The sequence below is a fragment of the Pangasianodon hypophthalmus genome, chromosome 7 (assembly GCF_027358585.1).
Source record: "Pangasianodon hypophthalmus isolate fPanHyp1 chromosome 7, fPanHyp1.pri, whole genome shotgun sequence".
NCBI lineage: Eukaryota > Metazoa > Chordata > Actinopteri > Siluriformes > Pangasiidae > Pangasianodon > Pangasianodon hypophthalmus.
In genome coordinates, this window is record NC_069716.1 from 24,361,341 (window position 1) to 24,382,585 (window position 21,245).

The 21,245-nt window shown below is 38.5% G+C and overlaps 2 protein-coding genes across 2 annotated transcripts in view; one reads left to right on the top strand and one right to left on the bottom strand.

Annotated features, from left to right (window-relative positions):
* Positions 1 to 2,112, top strand: part of znrf1 (zinc and ring finger 1) — a 48,720-nt gene extending 46,608 nt beyond the window's left edge. The window contains exons 4-5 of the mRNA XM_026946477.3: positions 363 to 451; positions 586 to 2,112. Coding sequence (XP_026802278.1) covers positions 363 to 420 — 58 coding nt within the window. The 3' untranslated portion in view covers positions 421 to 451; positions 586 to 2,112. The remainder of the gene's footprint in view (positions 1 to 362; positions 452 to 585) is intronic.
* A 2,547-nt stretch (positions 2,113 to 4,659) lies between these two features.
* Positions 4,660 to 16,088, bottom strand: ldhd (lactate dehydrogenase D). The gene is made up of 11 exons (XM_034305968.2): positions 15,853 to 16,088; positions 13,767 to 13,879; positions 13,068 to 13,209; positions 12,703 to 12,844; positions 12,365 to 12,524; positions 12,006 to 12,205; positions 11,731 to 11,859; positions 9,305 to 9,432; positions 8,615 to 8,705; positions 7,440 to 7,551; positions 4,660 to 6,743 (listed from the first exon to the last, which is right to left on the bottom strand). Exons 1-11 carry the CDS (start codon positions 15,943 to 15,945, stop codon positions 6,578 to 6,580), a joined length of 1,476 nt encoding a protein of 491 aa, XP_034161859.2. The 5' UTR covers positions 15,946 to 16,088; the 3' UTR covers positions 4,660 to 6,577.
* Between the last annotated feature and the right edge of the window lie 5,157 nt (positions 16,089 to 21,245).

The window sequence follows — 21,245 nt, forward strand, 5'->3', positions numbered from 1 at the left end:
ATATTAGCACAAAAAAGCTAGCGAACCAGTATCAGGATGTATTCATTGAGACTTCAAAGCACTTCTGTAAGTCGCTCTGGATAAGGGCGCCTGTCAACTGCCATAAATGTAAATGTAGCAGTGCTGTGGTCAGGAACAGGCGCTGGTAAAGGGCAGAGAATGATTAACACACATTGTACAGTGAAAATGGTACAAGAACTGTAGTTTAAATTTACCCTATTATTTTCTTCTCGTTGTTCCTCCTCTTCTTTTTGTTGTTGTTCTTGTTGTTGTAATAAAGTAGTATTAAGCATATTTGTTTAAAAAGGGAAATATGTGTTTATTTTCAATATTAACCAACCTATCTGTGTGTGTGTGTGTAGCTGTATAGACACGTGGTTTGAGATCAACCGCTCCTGCCCAGAGCATCCTTCTGACTGACCTCCATTCCCTCTTACTACTGCTGAGAAAGGTGAGATTTTTCAAGAGCATTCACAGATCAGTACATTACACATCATTTATACTGATAGACAACCAAGACCTCTGCGTATCTAAAACCAATATTCTCTCTCTCTCTCTCTCTCTCTCTCTCTCTCTCTCTCTAAGGGCACTTTATGGACCTACACCTGGCTATCTGGACACTGATGTAACCAAATAAAACAATCAGTCCTATTTATTCGATCAGATTGGATCAAACCTGCAGTGATGGCAACGCGGAAACCAAATAGAAGAACAGAACACACCGTCGAGTGTTACTTTCACACGTATCCCACAATCCCCTTGCCTGCGATACTAGCTAGCAACTGTACTACCCACTAACTGCCCCTCATTTTAGTGACCGATGCTGGATCTTTGTCCCCAGGAGTCTCGAGTCTTCGGGGTTCTCCTGTGTTCCTCTGATATACCTGTCCAACAGGAAGATGGACAAAGGGCTCACAGCTGGAGAGGGGCGGGGCCAAACGAAACCAATCGGATGGCCGTGCCAATTGTGGAATATGCTGATTAGATGGGCGTTGCTTGTGCTTCATGTTGTCCTTGTTTGGAAATGGGGGTGTGAGTGGGGGCGGGGTTAGGTGTAGAGGCATTCCTGGATTATGGGTTTGGAATTCGTGTGGGTGTGTGTTCTGTGCGCCAAAGCAGGGTGTGTGTGTGTGTGTGTGTGTGTGTGTGAAGTTTACATTTTGCTGTGCTATGAACGTTTCAGTCTGATTTGTGTGTGTGTGTGTGTGTGTGTGTGTGTGTGTGTGTGTGTGTTTATGCGGGTGGGGGTAGGGGTGGCAGCATTGGGAATTGAAATTTCCCTCACTGAGTCACATCGGCCTGTTTACTGATTTTTCATTTACGTTTTCAAATTACAATGTCACTCTAGTTCCCCCATAAGGGTGTGTGTGTGTGTGTGTGTGTGTGTGTGTGTGTGTGTGTGTGTGTGTGTGTGTGTGTGTGTGTGTGTGTGGGTGGGTGTGTTTTTGAGTGCTTGTACACATCTGGAAAGCTGCTTAACATCTGGATGTGGAACCACAGACAGACTGGTGTGAAACTGTTGCGAGATACGATCTTCCTCTCCTTTTATTTTCTTTACAATCCCGTGAGAAAACTCACAAAAATAAAAATAAACTCTTGAAGCTCCTGGATGCCTCTGCTGTATAAAGAACATCCGCTCTTAGAAAATGTGAGAATTGTAAGAAAAAAAAATCCGCAAGGGAAATATGATGGACGGAAACAGCCTGAAAAGGACTGATGGGTAAGGGGTGGGGCCATGCAAACTGACCAATCACATGGCAGTCCTGATCCCGCTGTTGTGATGAGGTGGGCGTTGCTTGTACTTCATGTTATCTTCATTGGGAAATGGATGTGTGGGGTGGGGATGGGAATGAGGATGGAAATGATCGCAAAGCGAATTGGAAAGCAGGAAACGTGCACTTGGTGACGATGGAGCGTCGCTAAGGGACGCTTTCGTTTCCTGCTTTCCTTCATTTCATGTTTTTTTTTTTATGGTAATACATTTCTGAAGATGTGAATGGACGCCTGTTTTTAGGATGTACAAACTTAATTGTCTGATGACTTTGATGTGCAGTCTGTGGGCTGAGTAATACTGATAATGATATATATAATTAAAAAAGATAAAATAATGGACTTTAGAGTTGTGTATCTCTCTCTGAGACAATATAATATGCATCTCAATACATAGTTCAGCTCGGTTTTTCATTATGAAGCAGGAAATTGCAGACAGTCCAAATGAAGACATATTAGTACACATTTAACAACTCACCCACATGAGGAGAGAAAAAAGAGGGGCCATATTTGTGGTTGTACAGTAAGTCAAGATTGCCATCCTGAGAGAAGATTCACAAATGACCTAATTTTCTCAAATGAGAGAAAATGGGCCAATACGCCTAGCCACTGATCTCTATAGAGAAAACTTTAATATACATTTTTCCATTTTCCCAATGGGGCTGCAGAAAAATCTCAGAAAAAGTTGTTTGATCTCTACTAATCTCTACTATCTGATCTTTCAAGTGTGGTTTAAAAACAGATGTTTATTTTAAAAAATGCCAACCGGGGGGGGGGGGTCACGTGGCCAGGACCAGGATGGCAGCTTAATGGAGAGGCTCTGAGTAAACGTGCACAATTTAATATAAAAACCCTTGATATATGCTGCGAATCATTTAACACAACATCGGCATTGATATGTCAAAACCTCCCGTAACTAAACAGTGTGAAATCTTTACTCGAGGGCGTAAGACTGCAGTAAAAACAAGTGTACCGAGTGAAGTGGAAGCTAATCAAATGGATAGCTTAGCCGAAGTTTTAAACAAACTGAAATCGCTTCGAGCAGAAATTGGAACAAAGTTGGATAACATTGACTTCACGCAAGACCTCTCAGCTGAGACGGTACGGATCCGACGGGGATTTAACTCGGCTACGAAGTTATTTGTTGATATCAACGCGTTCCGTGGTTTTCAACATAAAAAATGCCAACCATTCACAATTCAAGGTCACCCTTATGTTCATGCATAATGAGCTGTAACATGATCAGAACAGGGCCATGTCTCTTGTACTGAAAAATATTGAGAACTGCTGTGCTAAAAAGAATAAGCGAGGTGTCATATTTTACCCCTGATGAATGCGAAAAGTATACAAAAGATGATTAGGTGTACACAGGATTAAACATAACACTGACATGTGGCTCCTGAGTGGTGCAACAGAAAAGTGTTCACCCTATCATCTGGAGATGGTGAGAATCACAATGATGCCACAGCCATCCATGTCTGGGAGCCAACGAGAGCAAACCTGGCTGGGCTCTCAGGGAGGGAGGGAGGGGTGGCATAGACTCTCTACCCTATCAATCACAGTGACACTAGCCAGTCGTCTGTGAGCTCATGCATGCGGAAGTGGGGGGCATAGCACATCCCTCTGAGTGTGTTACACGTGGTAATTGGCCATGACTAAATTAGGAAGAAAATCAGGGGAAAATCTAAAAATAATTAAAAAAAATAATGTCCCCATACCAGCTTTATTCCAACTGTAGAAACCCTAATATAAGGGTGGTGGAGATAGCGAGGCCAATCAACATCTTGAACTCTTTGTCATGTTCCTCAAACCATTCCTGAACAATGTTTGCAGTGTGGCAGGGCGCATTATGCTGCTGAAAGAGGCCACTGCCATCAGGGAATACCGTTGCCATGAAGGGGAGTGCTTGGTCTGCAACAATGTTTAGGTAGGTGGTACATGTCAAAGTAACATCCACATGAATGCCAGGACCCAACGTTTCCCAGCAGATCATTGCCCAGAGCATCACACTGCCTCTGCCTTGCTTCTTCCACCAGTGCATCCTAGTGCAATCTCTTCCCCAGGTAAGTGACACATATTCACCCAGCTATCTATATGATGTAAAAGAAAACGTGATTCATCAGACCAGACCACCTTCTTCTTAGCCTTCGCTCCCCATGCGCATCAGTGAGCCCTGGGTGCCCATGCCCCTGTCGCCGGTTCACCAGTTGTCTTTCCTTGGATCACTTTTGGTAGGTACTAATCACTGCATCCCGGGAACACCCTACAAGACCTGCCGTTTTGGAGATGCTCTGACCGTCTGGCCATCACAATTTGGCCCTTGTCAAAGTTGCTCAGATCCTTATGCTTGCCCATTTTTCCTGCTTCCAACACATCAACTTCAAGAACTGACTATTCTATGTTCACTTGCTGCCTAATATATCCTACCCCTTGACAGGTGCCACTGTAATGAGATAATCAATGTTATTCACTTCACCTGTCAGTGGTTTTAATGTTATGGTCAAAAGTATGTGGACACCTGACCAAAACACTCATGAATTTTGAACATCTCATTCCACATTTAGTCCCCCCTTTGCTGTTGTACTAACCTCCACTCTTCCCAGTAGATTTTAGAGCATGGTTGTAGGGATTTGTGTTTATTCAACTACAAGAGCATTAGTGAGGTCAGACAGTGATGTTGGATGAAGAGGCCTGGGGTGCAGTCAGCAATCCAGTTCATCCCAAAGGTGTTCAGTGAGGTTGAGGTCAGAGTTCTTCCACTAAACCATGTCATCATGGAGCTCGCTTTGTACACAGGGGCATTGTCTTGCTGGAACAGGTTTGGGCCTCTTAGTTCCAGTGAAAGTACATTGTACTGCTATAGCATACAAAGACACTCTATACAATTGTGTGCTTTAAACTTTGTGGCAAGAGTTTGAGGAAGAACCACATGAGTGTGATGGTCAGGTGTCAACAAACTTGGCCATATAGTATACAGTAATGGTTAATAGACCCCTGAGTGAGACACATCACTGTGATGTCAGCCACATACAGGAAGTCTATAGTGATTTTTAAGATAAGAGCAAGTCAGAAATTGTTTTCAAAAATGTTGTATTGTGCTGTTGGGTGTCGGAATCGGAAAAGTCTTCATAAACAAGTTCATTTTCAGCGTATACTATCGAACAGGACACCTTTCCAAGCCAACAGACAATAGTTATGCTTATAGGCAATTAGGAGGAATAACTGATCTGTGGTATCAGTGGTAATTCCATAATTTATTCATAATTCCATATTTAGTGGTAATCCATAAAAATAAGTGGATAACATTATACCTAATGTCAAGCCGATTACTAAATAAAATTCTTGATTGATAGATTCTTCAGTCAGATTATAAAATTAGCGCCAGGTTGCTAGGCGACTTGGGTCTTTTTTGCAACCAGGTTGCATGCATCTCTTTTCGTTTCCAAACACTGAAGGCGTGTATTGTACAGTACATACTTTACCCGTCACATTATTTGCATCTTTCAGAGTTAACTGCAAACAAACCTTGTAACTATTAAAAGTTTCAATTACTGAACTGCAATATTAGATTTCAGAATATAATTTAAACTCCAATAATACTTCCCAAGTGAGAAGTGCCAATAAGCAACAATATGATCTACTGATCTACTTATAACATGCAAAACACAGTCACTTACAACATGGACTGTATTCATGCATTCATATCTAACATAAAAGCAATAATAAGATAATAAATACCTTTTTAAAAATCATTTTTGACTCATTCCATGTTTGCAATTAAATTAGAACCTAGGTTAAATATATTGTTATTGGAAATGCTTCAAGTGATCCCTGCTTCCATTCAGTAATGAGCTGCTTAGGTAGAAAGCTCTTTTGAGATAAAGTGTCTTATAAGGAAAGCAGTAAGAAGACAGCTGAATTGCTTTATCCTGGATGATTCAGACTGAGCAACTGAATGAATGGATAGTGGAAAGCTAATTTCTTTCTCAAAAAAAAAAAAAAAAAAAAACAGCTTAGAAGCATAAACATATTAAATGTGCATGATGTCACTGTAATTCACCTGTCATCTCTCAAACTGTTCCAGTCATAGGTTATTCACACAGTTGAAATGAGAAGTTTAAAAACTGATTTAATGTAATTTAAACAATGCTTAATAAATGTATAAATGTGCTAATGTCACAATTTATTTCATTATGTAATAAATTAAACTGACTCAGTCATTTATAGTGAATCTTTTAAAAGGTGAATTGATTCACTGACATTAATAGTAAAACATTTATAGACTAAACCGACTCACTGCAGTTTATAGTGAATTATTTAAAGGCAGAATCGATTCATTGCCTTTCATTGTGAATCATGTAAATGCTAAACTGACTCACTGCCATTCACAGTGAATCATTTAAAAACTGAATCGACTCACTGCCTCTTATGGCAAATCATTTAAAGGGAATCATTTAAAGGCTAAACCAAATCATTGCCATTTATCGTGAATCCTTTAAAAGCTTAATCGACTCACTACCATTTACAGCAATCGGCAAATGCCATTTCACAGCATCATATTTGATTTGACTATGGGTAATACACACAGACTCTTGGCCACAGAGAAGACGACCGTATGAACACTTGACTATAACATCTGTGAAGGAGTCTTGCGAGAACCATTTCCATGTATTCTAGTGTTCAGGACACTTAAAATGGGTGACATTCTAACATGAACACTACACATGTAATCTAGCATTTGAGATGAAGTGGTGTACTCTCATGGCAGTTCTGTCCTCTCTGCTTCTGACCACAAGTCAAAGGTCACCTACAGGATTTTCCCAGGGTTCATGAGGTTTTTGGGATCCAGTGTGGCTTTGAGGCCCTGCATCACCTCCATGGTCAGAGGGCAGAGTTCCTCCCGCAGCAGAGCCCTCTTCCCCAAACCCACGCCGTGTTCTCCTGTACACGTCCCGTCAACTGACAGAGCCCTCCTATAAACACACACACACATGTGAGAGGAGTGGGGGAAGCAGCACTAATTAGTATCCATGTTAATGAGAATGAAAGAGTCCACCAGGTTTAATACACATTTTATTCAGCCAGTTTTTATCATTTAAGAATCTGTTTATGGCTGAGAAATCTTTATGTATCACTCACCTGTTTATACATCTTTGTCATATTTCTTAAGTATTGTGAGTCAAATATGTATATTTAATTCAGACAATAATGAAAGTACACTTATGTGCTTAAGGCAAGCCATAAAATAAGTGTGCTAATTTTGCAATTAAAACTGTTTCCACTGTAGCTTTTTCCCCATTTCAACCATCACTGTATGTGCTGAAGTTATACAGAAAAAGGTTTAGCCTGTATTTGATGTTTGTAAGTAGTTACCAATAATTGTGTTTCTACACTGGAAAACATTTCAAAATATTTTTGCCTAAAATTCCTCAGATGGAAATAGTATTTAATTCCACTACACACTTTATAGACGTACATTAGTGAAGAACGAAATTCTGTGGTATTGAAAAACTATAATTTGACCACATTTAGGTTTTTTTTTATTTAGACTTTCATAACTGATCAAATACAATGTGTTCTTGCCAGTTGACTCAGACATTTGGAGCTGGCTATATGCATAAAGATAGACGTGGAAGATGACAGAGGAAGACAGAGAGAAATGTTCAGACCTGGCCAGTCTAACTGTGAACTCGTGAACTCTCTGCACTTCATCAGGGTCATCAGGGTTTAACACCATTAAGCAGTGGAAGTTCCCATCTCCCACATGACCTGCAATCGGACCTGACACAACATCATCACACACACATTTCTAATATGCCTCACACAAGTGTATTTTAAAAAACATTTGTAATTGTTGATATGGTGAAGTTTAATTGTTTAGGAGACATTTATTTAACATACAGTCCCCTCTAAAAGTATTGGAATGACAAGGTCAATTCTTTTGTTTTTGCTATACACTGAAGACATTTGGGTTTGAGATCGAAAGATGAATATGAGACAATAGATCAGAATTTCAGCTTTCATTTCCTGATATTTACATCTAGATGTGTTAAACAACTTAGAACATGGTAGTCTACATTTTGTCTGAACCCACCCATTTTTCAAGTGATCAAAAATATTGGAACCTGTGACTGACAGGTCTTTCTTGTTGCCCACGTCTGCCTTGTTAGATTGATTGTTTAAACAATTAATAGCTCTGAATGTCTACTCTTGGTTTGAGCCCTGAGTTTCGCCTGTGAAACCTACATTTGTTGTTAAAAAAGGATAAACCAACATGAAGACCAGAGAGCTATCTATGGGAGAAAAGCAAGGCATTTTGAAGCTGAGAAAAGAGGGAAAAATCTTGGTTGCACAAGTGTTGGCTATAACCAATACAACAATTTAAAATGTCCTGAAAAAGAAAGAAACCACTGTTGTACTAACAACCAGACATTGAACAGATCAGCCAAGGAAAAAAAAAAGCAGCAGATGACAGAAACATTGGAAAATGTATTTTTCCCTAAAATGTTTCTGATTGATTTTCACTTAATTTTTATACGTTGTAATTTCACATTGAGGGTGGAAAAAAATTCAGACATGATTATCTTGGGGTTTTTTCCAATCGCAAAAACCTGCCATTTTAACCGGGGTGTGTATGTGTAGGTGTGTACTTTTTATATCCATTGTAAATGAACACATTCAGCTGAAGAGAGCACACTGACGCTATGTGACCTACAGAAATGTTACAGAAAATGTAGCTAACTTTACACTTTATTTCATCACATTATTTAATCTTAATGTCACATTTGTACTCCAACTTGCATTTGGAAGTCTTGCATTTTTGACACAGCGAATTTGTGTATACCTGTAAGATTGTTTCTGATTAGATCGTCTTTGGTTTCCACTATGACCTGAGGCAGACGGGAGATTGGCACACACACGTCCGTGGAGTACGCCTGCACAGCAAATGAGAGAAACAGAGAAGGGAGCTCCATCACATAATCAGGCTTATACACTGGTCTGTTTTGGGTTTGAGCCACCATGAGCTATGTTTCCATCCATTCCCACTTTAATTAATTTTTTTTTTTTTGTTTTCAAATGAAGATGAATGATCAAACGAGCTGCAGCCAAACACAGTGATGGAGAGACTGGAACACACACTTACTGCAGCATCAGTTATTTTCTTTTATTACCCTTTATTGTGTTTCTCTTTATACCATACAGCATTTTTTTATTTGTCAAAAGGAAACTTTTTGACTCTTACTTTTGACTATCTTTTAAATAAAAGCTGCAGTTTTTGTTAAAACACACACACATACACACAGTCTCACTATTTCTGTTTTCTTTGTTTTAAAACTTTAACACACAAACACAAATCTGATCAGTCGCATTCCTTGACAAACAGAGAGACAGAACAATGTAGAGAAACAGAAAGAAAGAAAACGTTTTTTTTTTTTTATGTTTTCTGGAACAGCAGTTTTGTGTGTGTGTGTGTGTGTGTGTGTGTGTGTGTGTGTGTGTGTGTGTGTGCGCGTACGCGTGCGCGTGTCCTTACCTTGCAGCCCGGTCGCAGTGCCAGTGCGGCGTACCAGGCATCATGTCGAGCTTTCCATAGCTGTGAACGTGTCTCCTCATCCTCAGCCCAGGTGAAGTCCGAGCCACCGTTCTCCCGCGTGATCTCCTCTGGACACACACATACAATTTTATTATTATGGAAGCATTATTATTATTATTATTACTATTATTATTACTACTTGTTTGCTTGTTTATAATGCACTTTTCATTAGATTACACACTATATGACCAAAAGTTTGTGGACACTTGGACCATCACACCCATATGTGGTTCTTGGAAGCACACAATTGTATAGAATGTCTCTGTATGCTGCAGCATTACAATTTCCCTTCACAGGAACTAAGAGGCCCATGTTCCAGCATGACAATGATGAACTGGAACACCGACTGCACCCCAGGTCTCACCACATCAGTGCCTGACCTCACTAATGCTCTTGTAGTTGAATGGACACAATTCCTCACAACCATGCTCCAAAATCTAATGGAAAGCCTTCCCAGAAGAGTGGAGGTTATTATAACAGCAAAAAGGAACTAAATCTAGAATGGGATGTTCAACAAGCACACATGGGTGTGATGGTCAGGTGTCCACATACTTTTGGTTATATTGTGTAAATGTTAACATGCTAAAATGATTAACAAATAGAACTCAACAACAACGGCCTTCCAACAAGTCTAGTCCTTCTTGATACTAATTAGTATGCCAGAAATGCCTTTAAAATACACTTCAAACAGAAAAAAGCTATTAAAAAGTAATAATTAATATTTAATAACAAGCTTTCCTGAATAAAAATGTCTTACAGGTTTAAAAGATTTACATTTTAAAATGCACAAAGGGAATATAGCAAAGTGAGCTGCATTTATCAAGCCAGTTTGCTAAGTACTATTTTATCGACTCAAACTGGGCTCTGCTTCAGCTTTGCTAGCCATCTGGACATTAGAACTGGAAACTGAAAAATCTGCGTTTGAGAACTTTTAATAATTATGAGAAAAGCTTATGTGGTCATCCATAATAGTGGTGATGTTTTAAAATCCAGTGAGGCCAAAAGTTTACTTACACCTAGGCCAAAGAATCAAACTCAATTTTTCACAACTCCACACAATTCATGTTACCATACATTTCCTGTGTTAAGTAGAGTATCTACTTTATTTTCATAAGTGATCATTTCATAATAATAGCTAAGAGACACATTTATTTCAGCTTTTATTTACTATATCAGATTTTCAGTGGGTTAACATACACTTGGTTAGTATTTGGAACTTGAATCAAACGCTTGGGATTGCCTTCCACAAGCTTCTCACAATACTTTACTGGAGTTTTTGCCCATTCCTCCTGACAGAACTGGTGTAACACTGTCAGGTTTGTGGGACTTGCTATGACATGTTTTTTTAGTTCACTCCACAAATATTCTATGGGATTCAGGTCAGGGCTTTGTGATAGCCACTCCAATACTTTCACTTTCACAAGACCCAGTTGCAACCAAGTTTTAACTTTCTGGCTGATGTCTTGAGGTTTTGCTTCAGTAATCCTCCTTCCTCATGATGCCATCTATTCTCTGAAGATGATGCTGCCACCTCCATGCTTCACAGTACTTCAGATTAAAAGCCTCACCCTTTTTTCTCCGTACATAGCACTGATAATTATGGCCAAACTGTTAGATTTTTTTGCTTTATCTGAAACATTTGACCCACTGGAATTCTGATATAGTGAATTAAAGCTGAAATAAATCTGTGTCTCATCTAATGTTTTAAAATTCTGAACTGAAAGTAGATGCTCTAACTGGCATCTAGAAATGTATGGTAATGTGAAAAGTATAAAGTTGTGAAAAACTATGTAAACCCTTGGCCTCAACTGTATATGAAACATTACAGTTTATTCAGACAATACTACATATAACAATTTGAACTGAAAACAATTAGAGTACAGTACAGAGTTTGAAACCATATAACATGGCCTTGATCTTGGAATTATTATTTTTCTTGGTCTAGAATTTTGCCTTTTGGTCTCAAACTAGATTGCAGCCTAGGCTTAATGATCCATGACAAAACAGATGAATAATCACTGCTAGTCATCCATTTCTTCACAATTCTGGCAAGTTAACAAATATAATCAGATGATAGGTTATGTAATTTACAGGTTATGCTACTAGGAAAAGTTACTCATAGCGTAATTAGATTATTGAATTTCCCTTCTTATCCTTCTTGCTATTCATTATTTCATGCATGGTGCCTTATTCTAAACACTTTAATTAATATACTAACTTTAAATTTATATTATTTTAAGATTTTTATGTAGCACTTTTAGATTTTGGCAAAAGCCAGTATGTATGTAAAGTTTCATGCAATTTTAACTCTGCTACATCAGTCAAATGTTCTTTGGCAAAACACACACACACACACACACACACACCTGTGACAGACACCTGCTCCTCCAGACTCCTGGAGCTGCCATGGAACTCGAGGAACAGCGTCGGCAGGACTGGGTAGGACAGAGAGCTGAAGTGGTTACAGGCACTGATCATCACATCGTCCAGGAACTCTGTAATATGACACCGTGCCTTTTAAAAGACAAAACACTTTTACAGACAAAAAAATTTTAACCATGTCCTAGCAAAATGCAACACTGAAAACTATTATTCTGGATGGTGCTGTGTGGACTCGCTGTGGTCCTTACTGCTCACCCACCGATGCGAGCGATGGGCACTCCAGCCTGCAGCACCTGCACCGTGCTGTCCACGGCTGCCTGAACTGAGGGGAAGGAGCAGATGGCTGACACCATGCCCTCCGGAATGCCATACAGCCGGAGCGTGGCTTTGGTCAGGATCCCCAACGTCCCCTCAGAGCCCACAAACAGGTTCGTCAAGTTATAGCCTGCCACTGTCTTTCTACAAACAAGTTATTACAGTGAGGATGAGAATGAATCAAGGATAGAATTCTTTATTTCTCACTTCACAGGGTTCGTTTTGTAGCTTTTTGAACTAAGTTTGTTTATTGCTTATTATTAATATCATTAGTAAGGTTGAGATGCAGGGTGTGTGTTATACCTTGACCGTCGCCCCTTGCCTGCCGTGTGTATGATTGTCCCATCCGCCAGCACCACCTCTAGATTAAGGACGTTCTCGCGCATGGTACCGTAGCGCACAGCGTTAGTGCCTGACGCACTGGTGGCAGCCATGCCACAAAGAGACGCATCAGCACCAGGGTCTGTTGATACACACAAACACACAGACCTAACACACTAAAGGCTCGTCTGTACTGATTGACATCCTGCTCAGTCATGGAACCGCCACAGTCATCACAGAGCACAGCCTCACATCCTGCACCGAACCATTGATGACGAAGATCTGTCTATAAACTCAGTTAGTATTATAGAGAATCTCACCCACGGGGAACCACAGGCCTGTGTCGCGCAGGTAGGAGTTAAGTGCTTTGCGTGTGACGCCAGGCTCCACGGTCACGTCAAAGTCCTCCGGGTGCAAATCCAGCACCTGGTCCATCTTCCTGAGACTGAAACACACACCACCCTGCAACACATAATGTTTCACTCAAAAACTGAATAATTAAAAATGTAATATAAGCTTAGGTAATGTTTCTTTGCCAAATATCATATGCAGTAAACTTAATCTGGACTACTCTGTAAAACTTACAGTGATTTTAGAAACATGAACAAAACTCCACTGTGTAGCTGAACACTGTAATGTTATCAGGAGGTGAGAAATGATGCTCACAACAGACTCTCACACTCACCTTCACAGCACCTACTCCTCCTTCCAGACCCGTTCCCGTGCCAAAGGGGATGATGGGTAATCGGTGATGGTGGCAGATTTTGGCCAGAGCACTGACCTCCTCCACACACCGGGGGAACACTACAACATCTGGGGGGCGACATCTGACACAGCACAATGAAATACTGTTATACAAGGTAGATACAAGGTAGAAAGAACAAGAATGACCCATGTCAAACAATAAACAAGGTAGAAATAACAAAGATTATTCACACCAAACAATAAACACAGTAAAAGTACCAAATGTAACTGACAGTAAAAGATGAATGTGGAGGAAGCAAGTTAAAGTTCTTGTCACTTCCATCCTAATACATTACCATATAACATGTTAATAGTAGTTTCGTGGTATAAATATTAAATGATGAACAATGCTAAATTTCAGACATGACCAACCAAAGATTAGCACATGCCAATAGTGGACTATAATTAATGCACTTGTCTTTGGTTTTCTTTCATTCATCCAGGTCATTCTGAATGTCTAATTGGAATAAATCAAGGTAAAAAGGTACATGTTATAAAATTGTATAAGATTATAACACTTGTCCAGTCACATGTCTTATTACTACTACACATGGAAGCCAATTTTTTGCCATTTTTTTCAACAGGACCTTTATCTATTGTGAAAGGAGATTCAGTGGTAGCATGAACTTCTCTGTCTCACCTGTGCACTGACTCATCTCTCCCGTGCTGCTCTCGCACTGCTAAACCCACAGACACGCCGTCATCACCGCCGACCGAGCGGAAAGCAGCTATGGCCCGCTCGAGAGCTCCACTCTATAGGCAAGGAAACAAAAAAACACATGTGGGGCCAGCTGTGGTCATGTATATTCAGTGTTGCAAGGTGCTTCTCACTGTGTGTTCTCATTTGTTTCTGTACTCCTGTGTACTCACATGATGTTGTTTTCCAATACCAAAATACAAGCAATGAGAACGGTTTAAAAAAAAACACAATGCCTTTAAAATACATTTCAAATATAGGTGCATTTTCACTGACTGTTAAATTTAATCTGCTGTGCCTGATACACTCAGTGTCACTGCTGAGCTAAGAAAGGTCTGGCTCCAAAATAATATCTACTCAGTGATGGTTCAGGGTGGCACAGTGGAGCAGTGGGAAGCATTGCCATCTCACAGCTCCATGGACCCGGTTTGATTCTGAGCTCGAGTTACTGTATGTGTGGAGTTTTGCATGTTCTCCACGTGTCTGTGTAGATTTTTTGCAGGTTCTCAGGATTCCTCCCACCTCCCAAAAACATGCATGAAGGTGGACTGATTACACTAAATTGCCCCTAGGTGTAAATGTGTGCTCAGCAATGGACTGGTGTGCCATCCAGGTGTATTCACACCTCACAAATAGCCAATGCGTGTAGCTACAAGGTAGATTTACCTAAACTGGTAACTCTGGTACCAGTAATGTGTGCTCAGATTTGTACATAAGAACTGCTGCTGTAATCATAAAGACTATGATGCTCATAGTGAACCTCCTTTTAACACACTTGTATTGCTTTGACTTTATAGTATACAACTATAAAAGTGTACTGACTTATTATCCCATTACCAGGAAGTGTATAGTTTCCCTTTTGAGTCTGGTACTTCTCAAGGTTTCTACCTCATGTTATCTCAGGGAGTTTTTCCTTGCCATTGTCACCTCTGCATCTACACACGGATTTCAATCAAGTTGCTTTGTGAAAATGTCTGTTGTTAAAAGTGCTATACGAATAAAATTAAATTCAATGAATAAGCTCATAAGCGAATAACAAGACTGTATGCTGTTTTGGGTGTTTTATTGCCAGAAATTAGGGGTTAGACTTCTATTTATATTGGAAAGTTTTTCATCTTTAGGGCTCGCATCAGTGGCGGCTCATCCGTAGGAGCAGGCGAGACAGAGCCATTCAACAAATTTTAGTCCTCATTCACATCTCCATGCATTTTAAATTGTGTTGTAATAATATTTACCTCTTTTGAGTGATTAACAACTTTTAAAAATGCTGCTATTTGACAGATATAAGCCGATGTTCCATTGATTTGGTCACATTTCTAGATGCTGGGAAATCGTGAAGCAGCACGCTCACTGCCCTATTTAGCTCCTTAGAGTTATTAATGCACCAAGTGGTCAAAAATGGAAACTGCAACAAGTGCGACAGACGCCCACTGGGGCACGACTTATTCTGCCCCATGTTCAGGGGAAGAGCAGAGGACTGCAGGGTTGCCAGGGTGGGCTAGATTAAAAACTACTACATGGCTACCAAGATCTTGTTTTATAGCAAATAATCTGAATGAAATCTAATATACTTGCACATAAAAGGCAAAGTGTAAGTGCTGACAGTGTGTCTGATATACTCAACCATGACTATTGTATGGTATATTGAACACAACGTTTGTGAGAGGGAAAGGGGGATTATTAAATAAGTGTGAAACACTTGTTTCCCATGCAAAGCTTGAGAAAAAGAATAAACACTTGTCTCTCTTTTCCAGTGTCCAGATTTGCTGGACTAGGTTCAGGTCTTCTGTGTGGTGTTTGTGATGTAAACCTGGCAACCCTGGTTAATGATATTAACACAGGTCAACAAAAGTACATCTAAAACTGCTCAAACTGCTAATAATAATAATAATAATAATAATAATAATAATAATAATAATAATAATAATGTCCTGCTCCTCTGGCCTCCATATATTCAGTAGTAGGTTATTATGTATCTGATATGACGCGCGCACACACACACACACACACACACACACACAGCTCTTACCTGAGCAGAATAATGTTTTCTCCACGCTCCCTGACAGGACACTAGCCGAGCAGGACGGAGCTGCAGCCTCAGCCTCAGTAACCCGGAGCTCATGCCTTTAAACAGCCAAATAACTCTGAAACCAAATAAATAATTAAAAATAACAAAATTATAAAGTCCTCGAAGTGTCAAGGAACAAAAAGACTGCGTCCTAAATTGTATTCTCCTCCCTACCCCAGTGGTGCACTACATGCTGTGTGATATAAAGGGTGTGTAGACGCTATGTAGTGCACTTTGGAGACGATTGAGATTCAGCCAATAACATTTTACTTCCGGGATCAGCGTCCTGACGGTACCCGGAACTTTGATAACTAAGTGCAATTTTATATATTTATTTTTATTTATTTTTATTATTATTATATTAATTTATTTATTATTATCATATCATATATATTATGATGTAAACATACATGGTAAATATCCAAAAGAAGATTTCTAATGTGGATTTTGTTGTTGTTGTTACATAAGATGCACTGGGTTCATGTAACTGCGCAAATGCACTAATTAAAGTAATTTTCCCAGTTAATTAGATCTAATTAGTTTTTTTTAAACTCGTAAAGCAAGGGAGGTAAATTAAATTTAATTCTGATACAAAATAATACAATGCGGTTGGTAAATTTAACTAAAAATGCAGAAGAAAAAACTAAAATCTGCTTAAATTTAATCTTAAAACTAGTGGAAGGAAATCGCGCATGCGCAGTTGTTTTCCATATACCTGTATAGTTTATGCCAGATGTTTGTCTTTATGATCTGGAAACAATGAAATATGAAAAAGATATTTGTACTTCCATTTTAAAAGTCAGCCTTTAACGTTATTGATAATTTAATTATGAATTTCAGTTTATACTTGCTAATGGAATTCACCACTGGCCTACCACACCTCAGTTAATATTCACATGCCACAGAGGAATGGACTGTATGTGGATGTGCTTTTATTGCACTCTCTGTCCAGCTGCTCCACAAGGGGGAGATGTTACATCACATCTGTACAACACAGCAGCCACTAGGAGTCACCTTCATGGAACTGTAGACTGTAAAGCTTACATTTTCATTACTTGACTCATTATAGGATTTTATATAATTATCAGTGCATGTGTCAAAATGACTATAACAAATTGCAATTGTTAAAGGATAAAGAAAATTATTTTGTTGAAAGAAAAACAAACATATGACATAAACTACAATATGAAGTCAGTTGTGTGTTCCATGATACTTTTAAATTTCCCATATAAAAATAAATAAAAATCCCATAGTAAGGAATATAAGCAGGCTAGAAACATATAAAATATAAAATATATAAATCACATAATCTTTGCTGAGGAAGTGTCCATGATTTTCAAAAAAAAAAGTGCATGCTGAATATCCATATTGTCTCTAAGGTCATTTTCTCTAACAAATATAAAGATTGTTTTTAATAAATCATATGTATAAAAGAGGGAATTTTCAGGTTGTCCTGTTCCTGAGAGTAGCAAAGTGAAATAAGAGAACTATAAAATGTGTTTGTAAATCTGAAACAATTGTCCCTTTACCCCAAATACAGTTGATCTGTCAGGACACGTCTAAGCGAAGCAAGCTACCAGGCCAACTTTACGCCTAATTCATCAGGTAAGTTTGAAAAAATGCATATAATATATTGTGCTATATTGGTATCCTATCATTAAATCACTAGTATATGTATAAAGTGTGTGAATATGTCCAGGCTTCATGACAGTTAACATATGTTAGCCTTCTATAAACTCCAGCCTAAACCTTGTATTTGGTATGTGGTATTTAGGGTTACTAGGACAAGACCTGACTCATATAAAAATGTGTATTTAGTATCAGAATTCCTCTCTTCTTGATGATTGCGTAACGAGCTTCCTAACCTCACTTTGAGTCAGCTTGTTGCGGAAGTGGTTCCCATAGTAACCCCTGTATTCTCTGCCATCACCGTCAGTGACTTCCCTCTGGGAGGAAGGCGTTCTCTCAGTTTTGTGGAAAAATCTCTTCATAGAGCCAAGTGTTACGCATGAATGTGGGCCTGAAGTGGAAATCAGGTTTCATTATCACTGTGCTGATTTACCAGACACCCAAAACTATCTTCTGTCCTACAGCTCTTCTATCACTGACTGCTCCTTTAAATGCAATGGTTCAGGCAGAAGTGAACATTTCCTAAATGTGGTGTGTGTGAAGGCTAAAGTAGCCTACGTACGAGAGGTCTATCTCACCCAAATACTTTTCTGTAAACTGAAGCCTAAACCACATTTTTAAGCAACTGAATCTCATTTCTTAAAGACAGGTACATGACACATTTCAAAATTCAAAAAAGGATTATATATTATCATATTATCATCTGCATAATGCAGGATGGAATGATAAATTGCATTAAGAGGAAAAAAAGTGATTCTGGTTGCTGTCAGCATAATATTGCAGAGTTTAGCTACACAGTGAAGTTTAGTTCATGTGTATAGATTACACATGTGTGTTGATTAAGGCCTTAAAATGTTGTTTTAAATGTTACAGTATTGGATTGTCACCTTACAGTGTTTTACATTTACAGTATAGAAACACTGTAAAACACTGTGTTAGTTCAGTACTCTGTTAATTCAACACCGGTGCAGTGGGTGTAGATATGCAGCTTAGGGGTTAAGTCAGTAAAGCTAATTAGAAAATAATTTATTTATAGATTCTGTTTCAAGACTGTTAGTTAATTTAACATATAAGCATTAATTTACTTTGCTATAAATTTCTTAAATCTTTCTTCAATCTTCATATAATTGCTTTAAACAACACTGTTATACAACCTAATCTCATTTGTAAAAACACACATATTACATTTTATAGCCCACATTTACATGTTGGACACAAATGATCATGATACAATCATGATAGTTATTATGTGAGTAATGTGATCACAACTTAAAATGAATTAATCATGCTAAAAAGAATCACATGCCAGAATTAAAAACACATGCAGTACATGTGAAACAACATGCAGTACATGTGAAACAACATGTCCAATATAACATGTGAGGTGTCTAAAACCCACATGTGTAAATTTCACATGTGAATCATGTGATTAATCCACATGTGAAGTTCATGTGACTTTTCTGTAAGGGTCTGCATTATGCAGGGTGCAGTGATAACCTGCACTATGGGGGAAAAGTGATTCTGGTTGTCTAAGAAGTCAGCATATCATTACAGAGTTCAGCTGCACTGTGCAGTTTTGTTTGTGTTTGTAGGTTACAATAAGTCATACTGTGTCATAAACTGAGTGACATTTCATATGTTTTATGCATTAACACCTCTGTGTCAGCTCAAGAAAAGTGTGATAGTCGCCAGATGAGCTGTGCTTGCTTCTCTGATCAACACCAAATGTCGAAGAGATCCTCAGTGACAACAAACAGACTGAATGGGACTGGTTTTCAGTCTGAAATTGATTTGGGGTGCATGCGTGTGTAAGTGCGTGTTTGCTTGCTTGAGTCACGCAGGCTGAGAAACAAAAGAGAAAGCAAGGAAGGCACACAGCTTCTCTCAATCCATCTTTCCATTTAGAAGGCACATGTGATCACGATTGTGATTAACGCATCCCATGATGTGGTATGTTCAGAATGTGCTCTGTTCCAGCCTGTGGCTGTTTTCACTTCCTCCTCAGAGCAGCCTTGATTCAGTGCCCATGACTTCTGTCCCACAAAAGAATAGTCTGGTTTCCCATAGCATTTAGAAATGATTTGTAATGCTTTTAAAGCTCTTGATGTTACCACATGTGTAAATAATAATCTTGCTTGCAGTTGTATAGGTTTTCTTGCGCTGTAACATTATACTCTTCATCTTTAGTGTGACATGGTAAATAAAAAGACTCTGATGTTGACTGATCTTTAATTTTTCTTAATTATTGTTTCTGTTTGTATGATGTATGAAAACTTCAGTTTACATACTATTACTATCATTATTATTGAAAAAAAGAAAAATCCCACCTTTGTTCTCCCTCTTGTCTTGCTGCTTAAATAAATAATCTAAATTGTAACTAAATTGTCATTCTTCTTTTCTACTTTTTTATTTTTTTATTTTTTTAGTACATTCATTCATGCACACATTTTTTCATTTCATTAACTGTAATCTGCTGTATACTGTGATGTTTCTTGATTTTTTAAAAATACATTGTTAACTTTCAATTAGCTTATAAAAAAGTATAGTAGAACTGACTCAGTTAGGCTTATGTCTATTTTGTTGTGCCACATAATCAACAACTTGATGAAACTTTCACTGTGTGAGCAATTTTTGTAATCTTTGCATGTCCACAGCAAGGACAAGATTAGAAAATACCACTTAAATAAAAACATTTCCATACTAAGCTGAGGTGTCAAAGTATGTTAAACTTAAAAAATAAATAAATAAATAAATAAATAAATACTACTACTACTACTACTACTACTACTAATAATAATAATAATAATAATAATTTTGTTCAAAAATTATTATTGGGTTATTTTTGGCTGTGTACCAGAATTCAGATTCAGTTTCACCAGCCCACAACACTTTTGTTTTCTTATTGTATTATTTAAAGAATGCTACACACATTACTTATGAAAAGCCAAAAGGGCCAACAAGACATGCCTGTAAACATGAAATATTACATTAAAGAAGTATATGTTTACAATTCCTGAGGTAAAACTCATATAATGTCATGTGAATTTGAAATCACTGTTAAATGATTTCTTCCTCACTGATGCTACAATAGTTTTAAGATACAAATCACTAGGTCAATATGCTTGTCTAAAATACAGTAACTGTGATGCAATATGTTAAATATATTTTTTGATTTTTGATTTACCAGCATATTCTTAGTGCAGTGCAACCTGAGCAAATATAACCTTATCATTAATATTTAATCTAAAACTCTTTTATAAGATGTCTAGGGTACCATGGGCAGTGTGCGACCCAATGCTGAAATGAAATCTATCCTTGGGTTTCATGTGACAGCACACTACCATTTTGAGGACTGAATAGAGGACTGACTGCATCAATGTTATTGTGTCTGTGCTTCATTAAGAAGATTCATTTTCATTTATGCGGATAAGTGACTTCCCTAATTCACTTGATTACATACAGTACATCTTCCATAAGCAGAAGTGCAGAGGATCCTCCCTGTCATATTCCCTTTAGCTATGTTAGCTATGTTATGGGAAATCTTGGCATCTTGGCAGCAAACATGCCTAGCTTTGTTTATTAGGTGAGTGGCATGCTGGTGTAGCAGGTAGCATTACCACTCAGCCCTAGGGTCCTTGGTTTGATCCTGGGCTTGGGTTACTGTCTATGTGGAGTTTCTGTGCATGTTCTACCCGTGTCTGTGGGTTTACTTTGGGTTCTCAGGT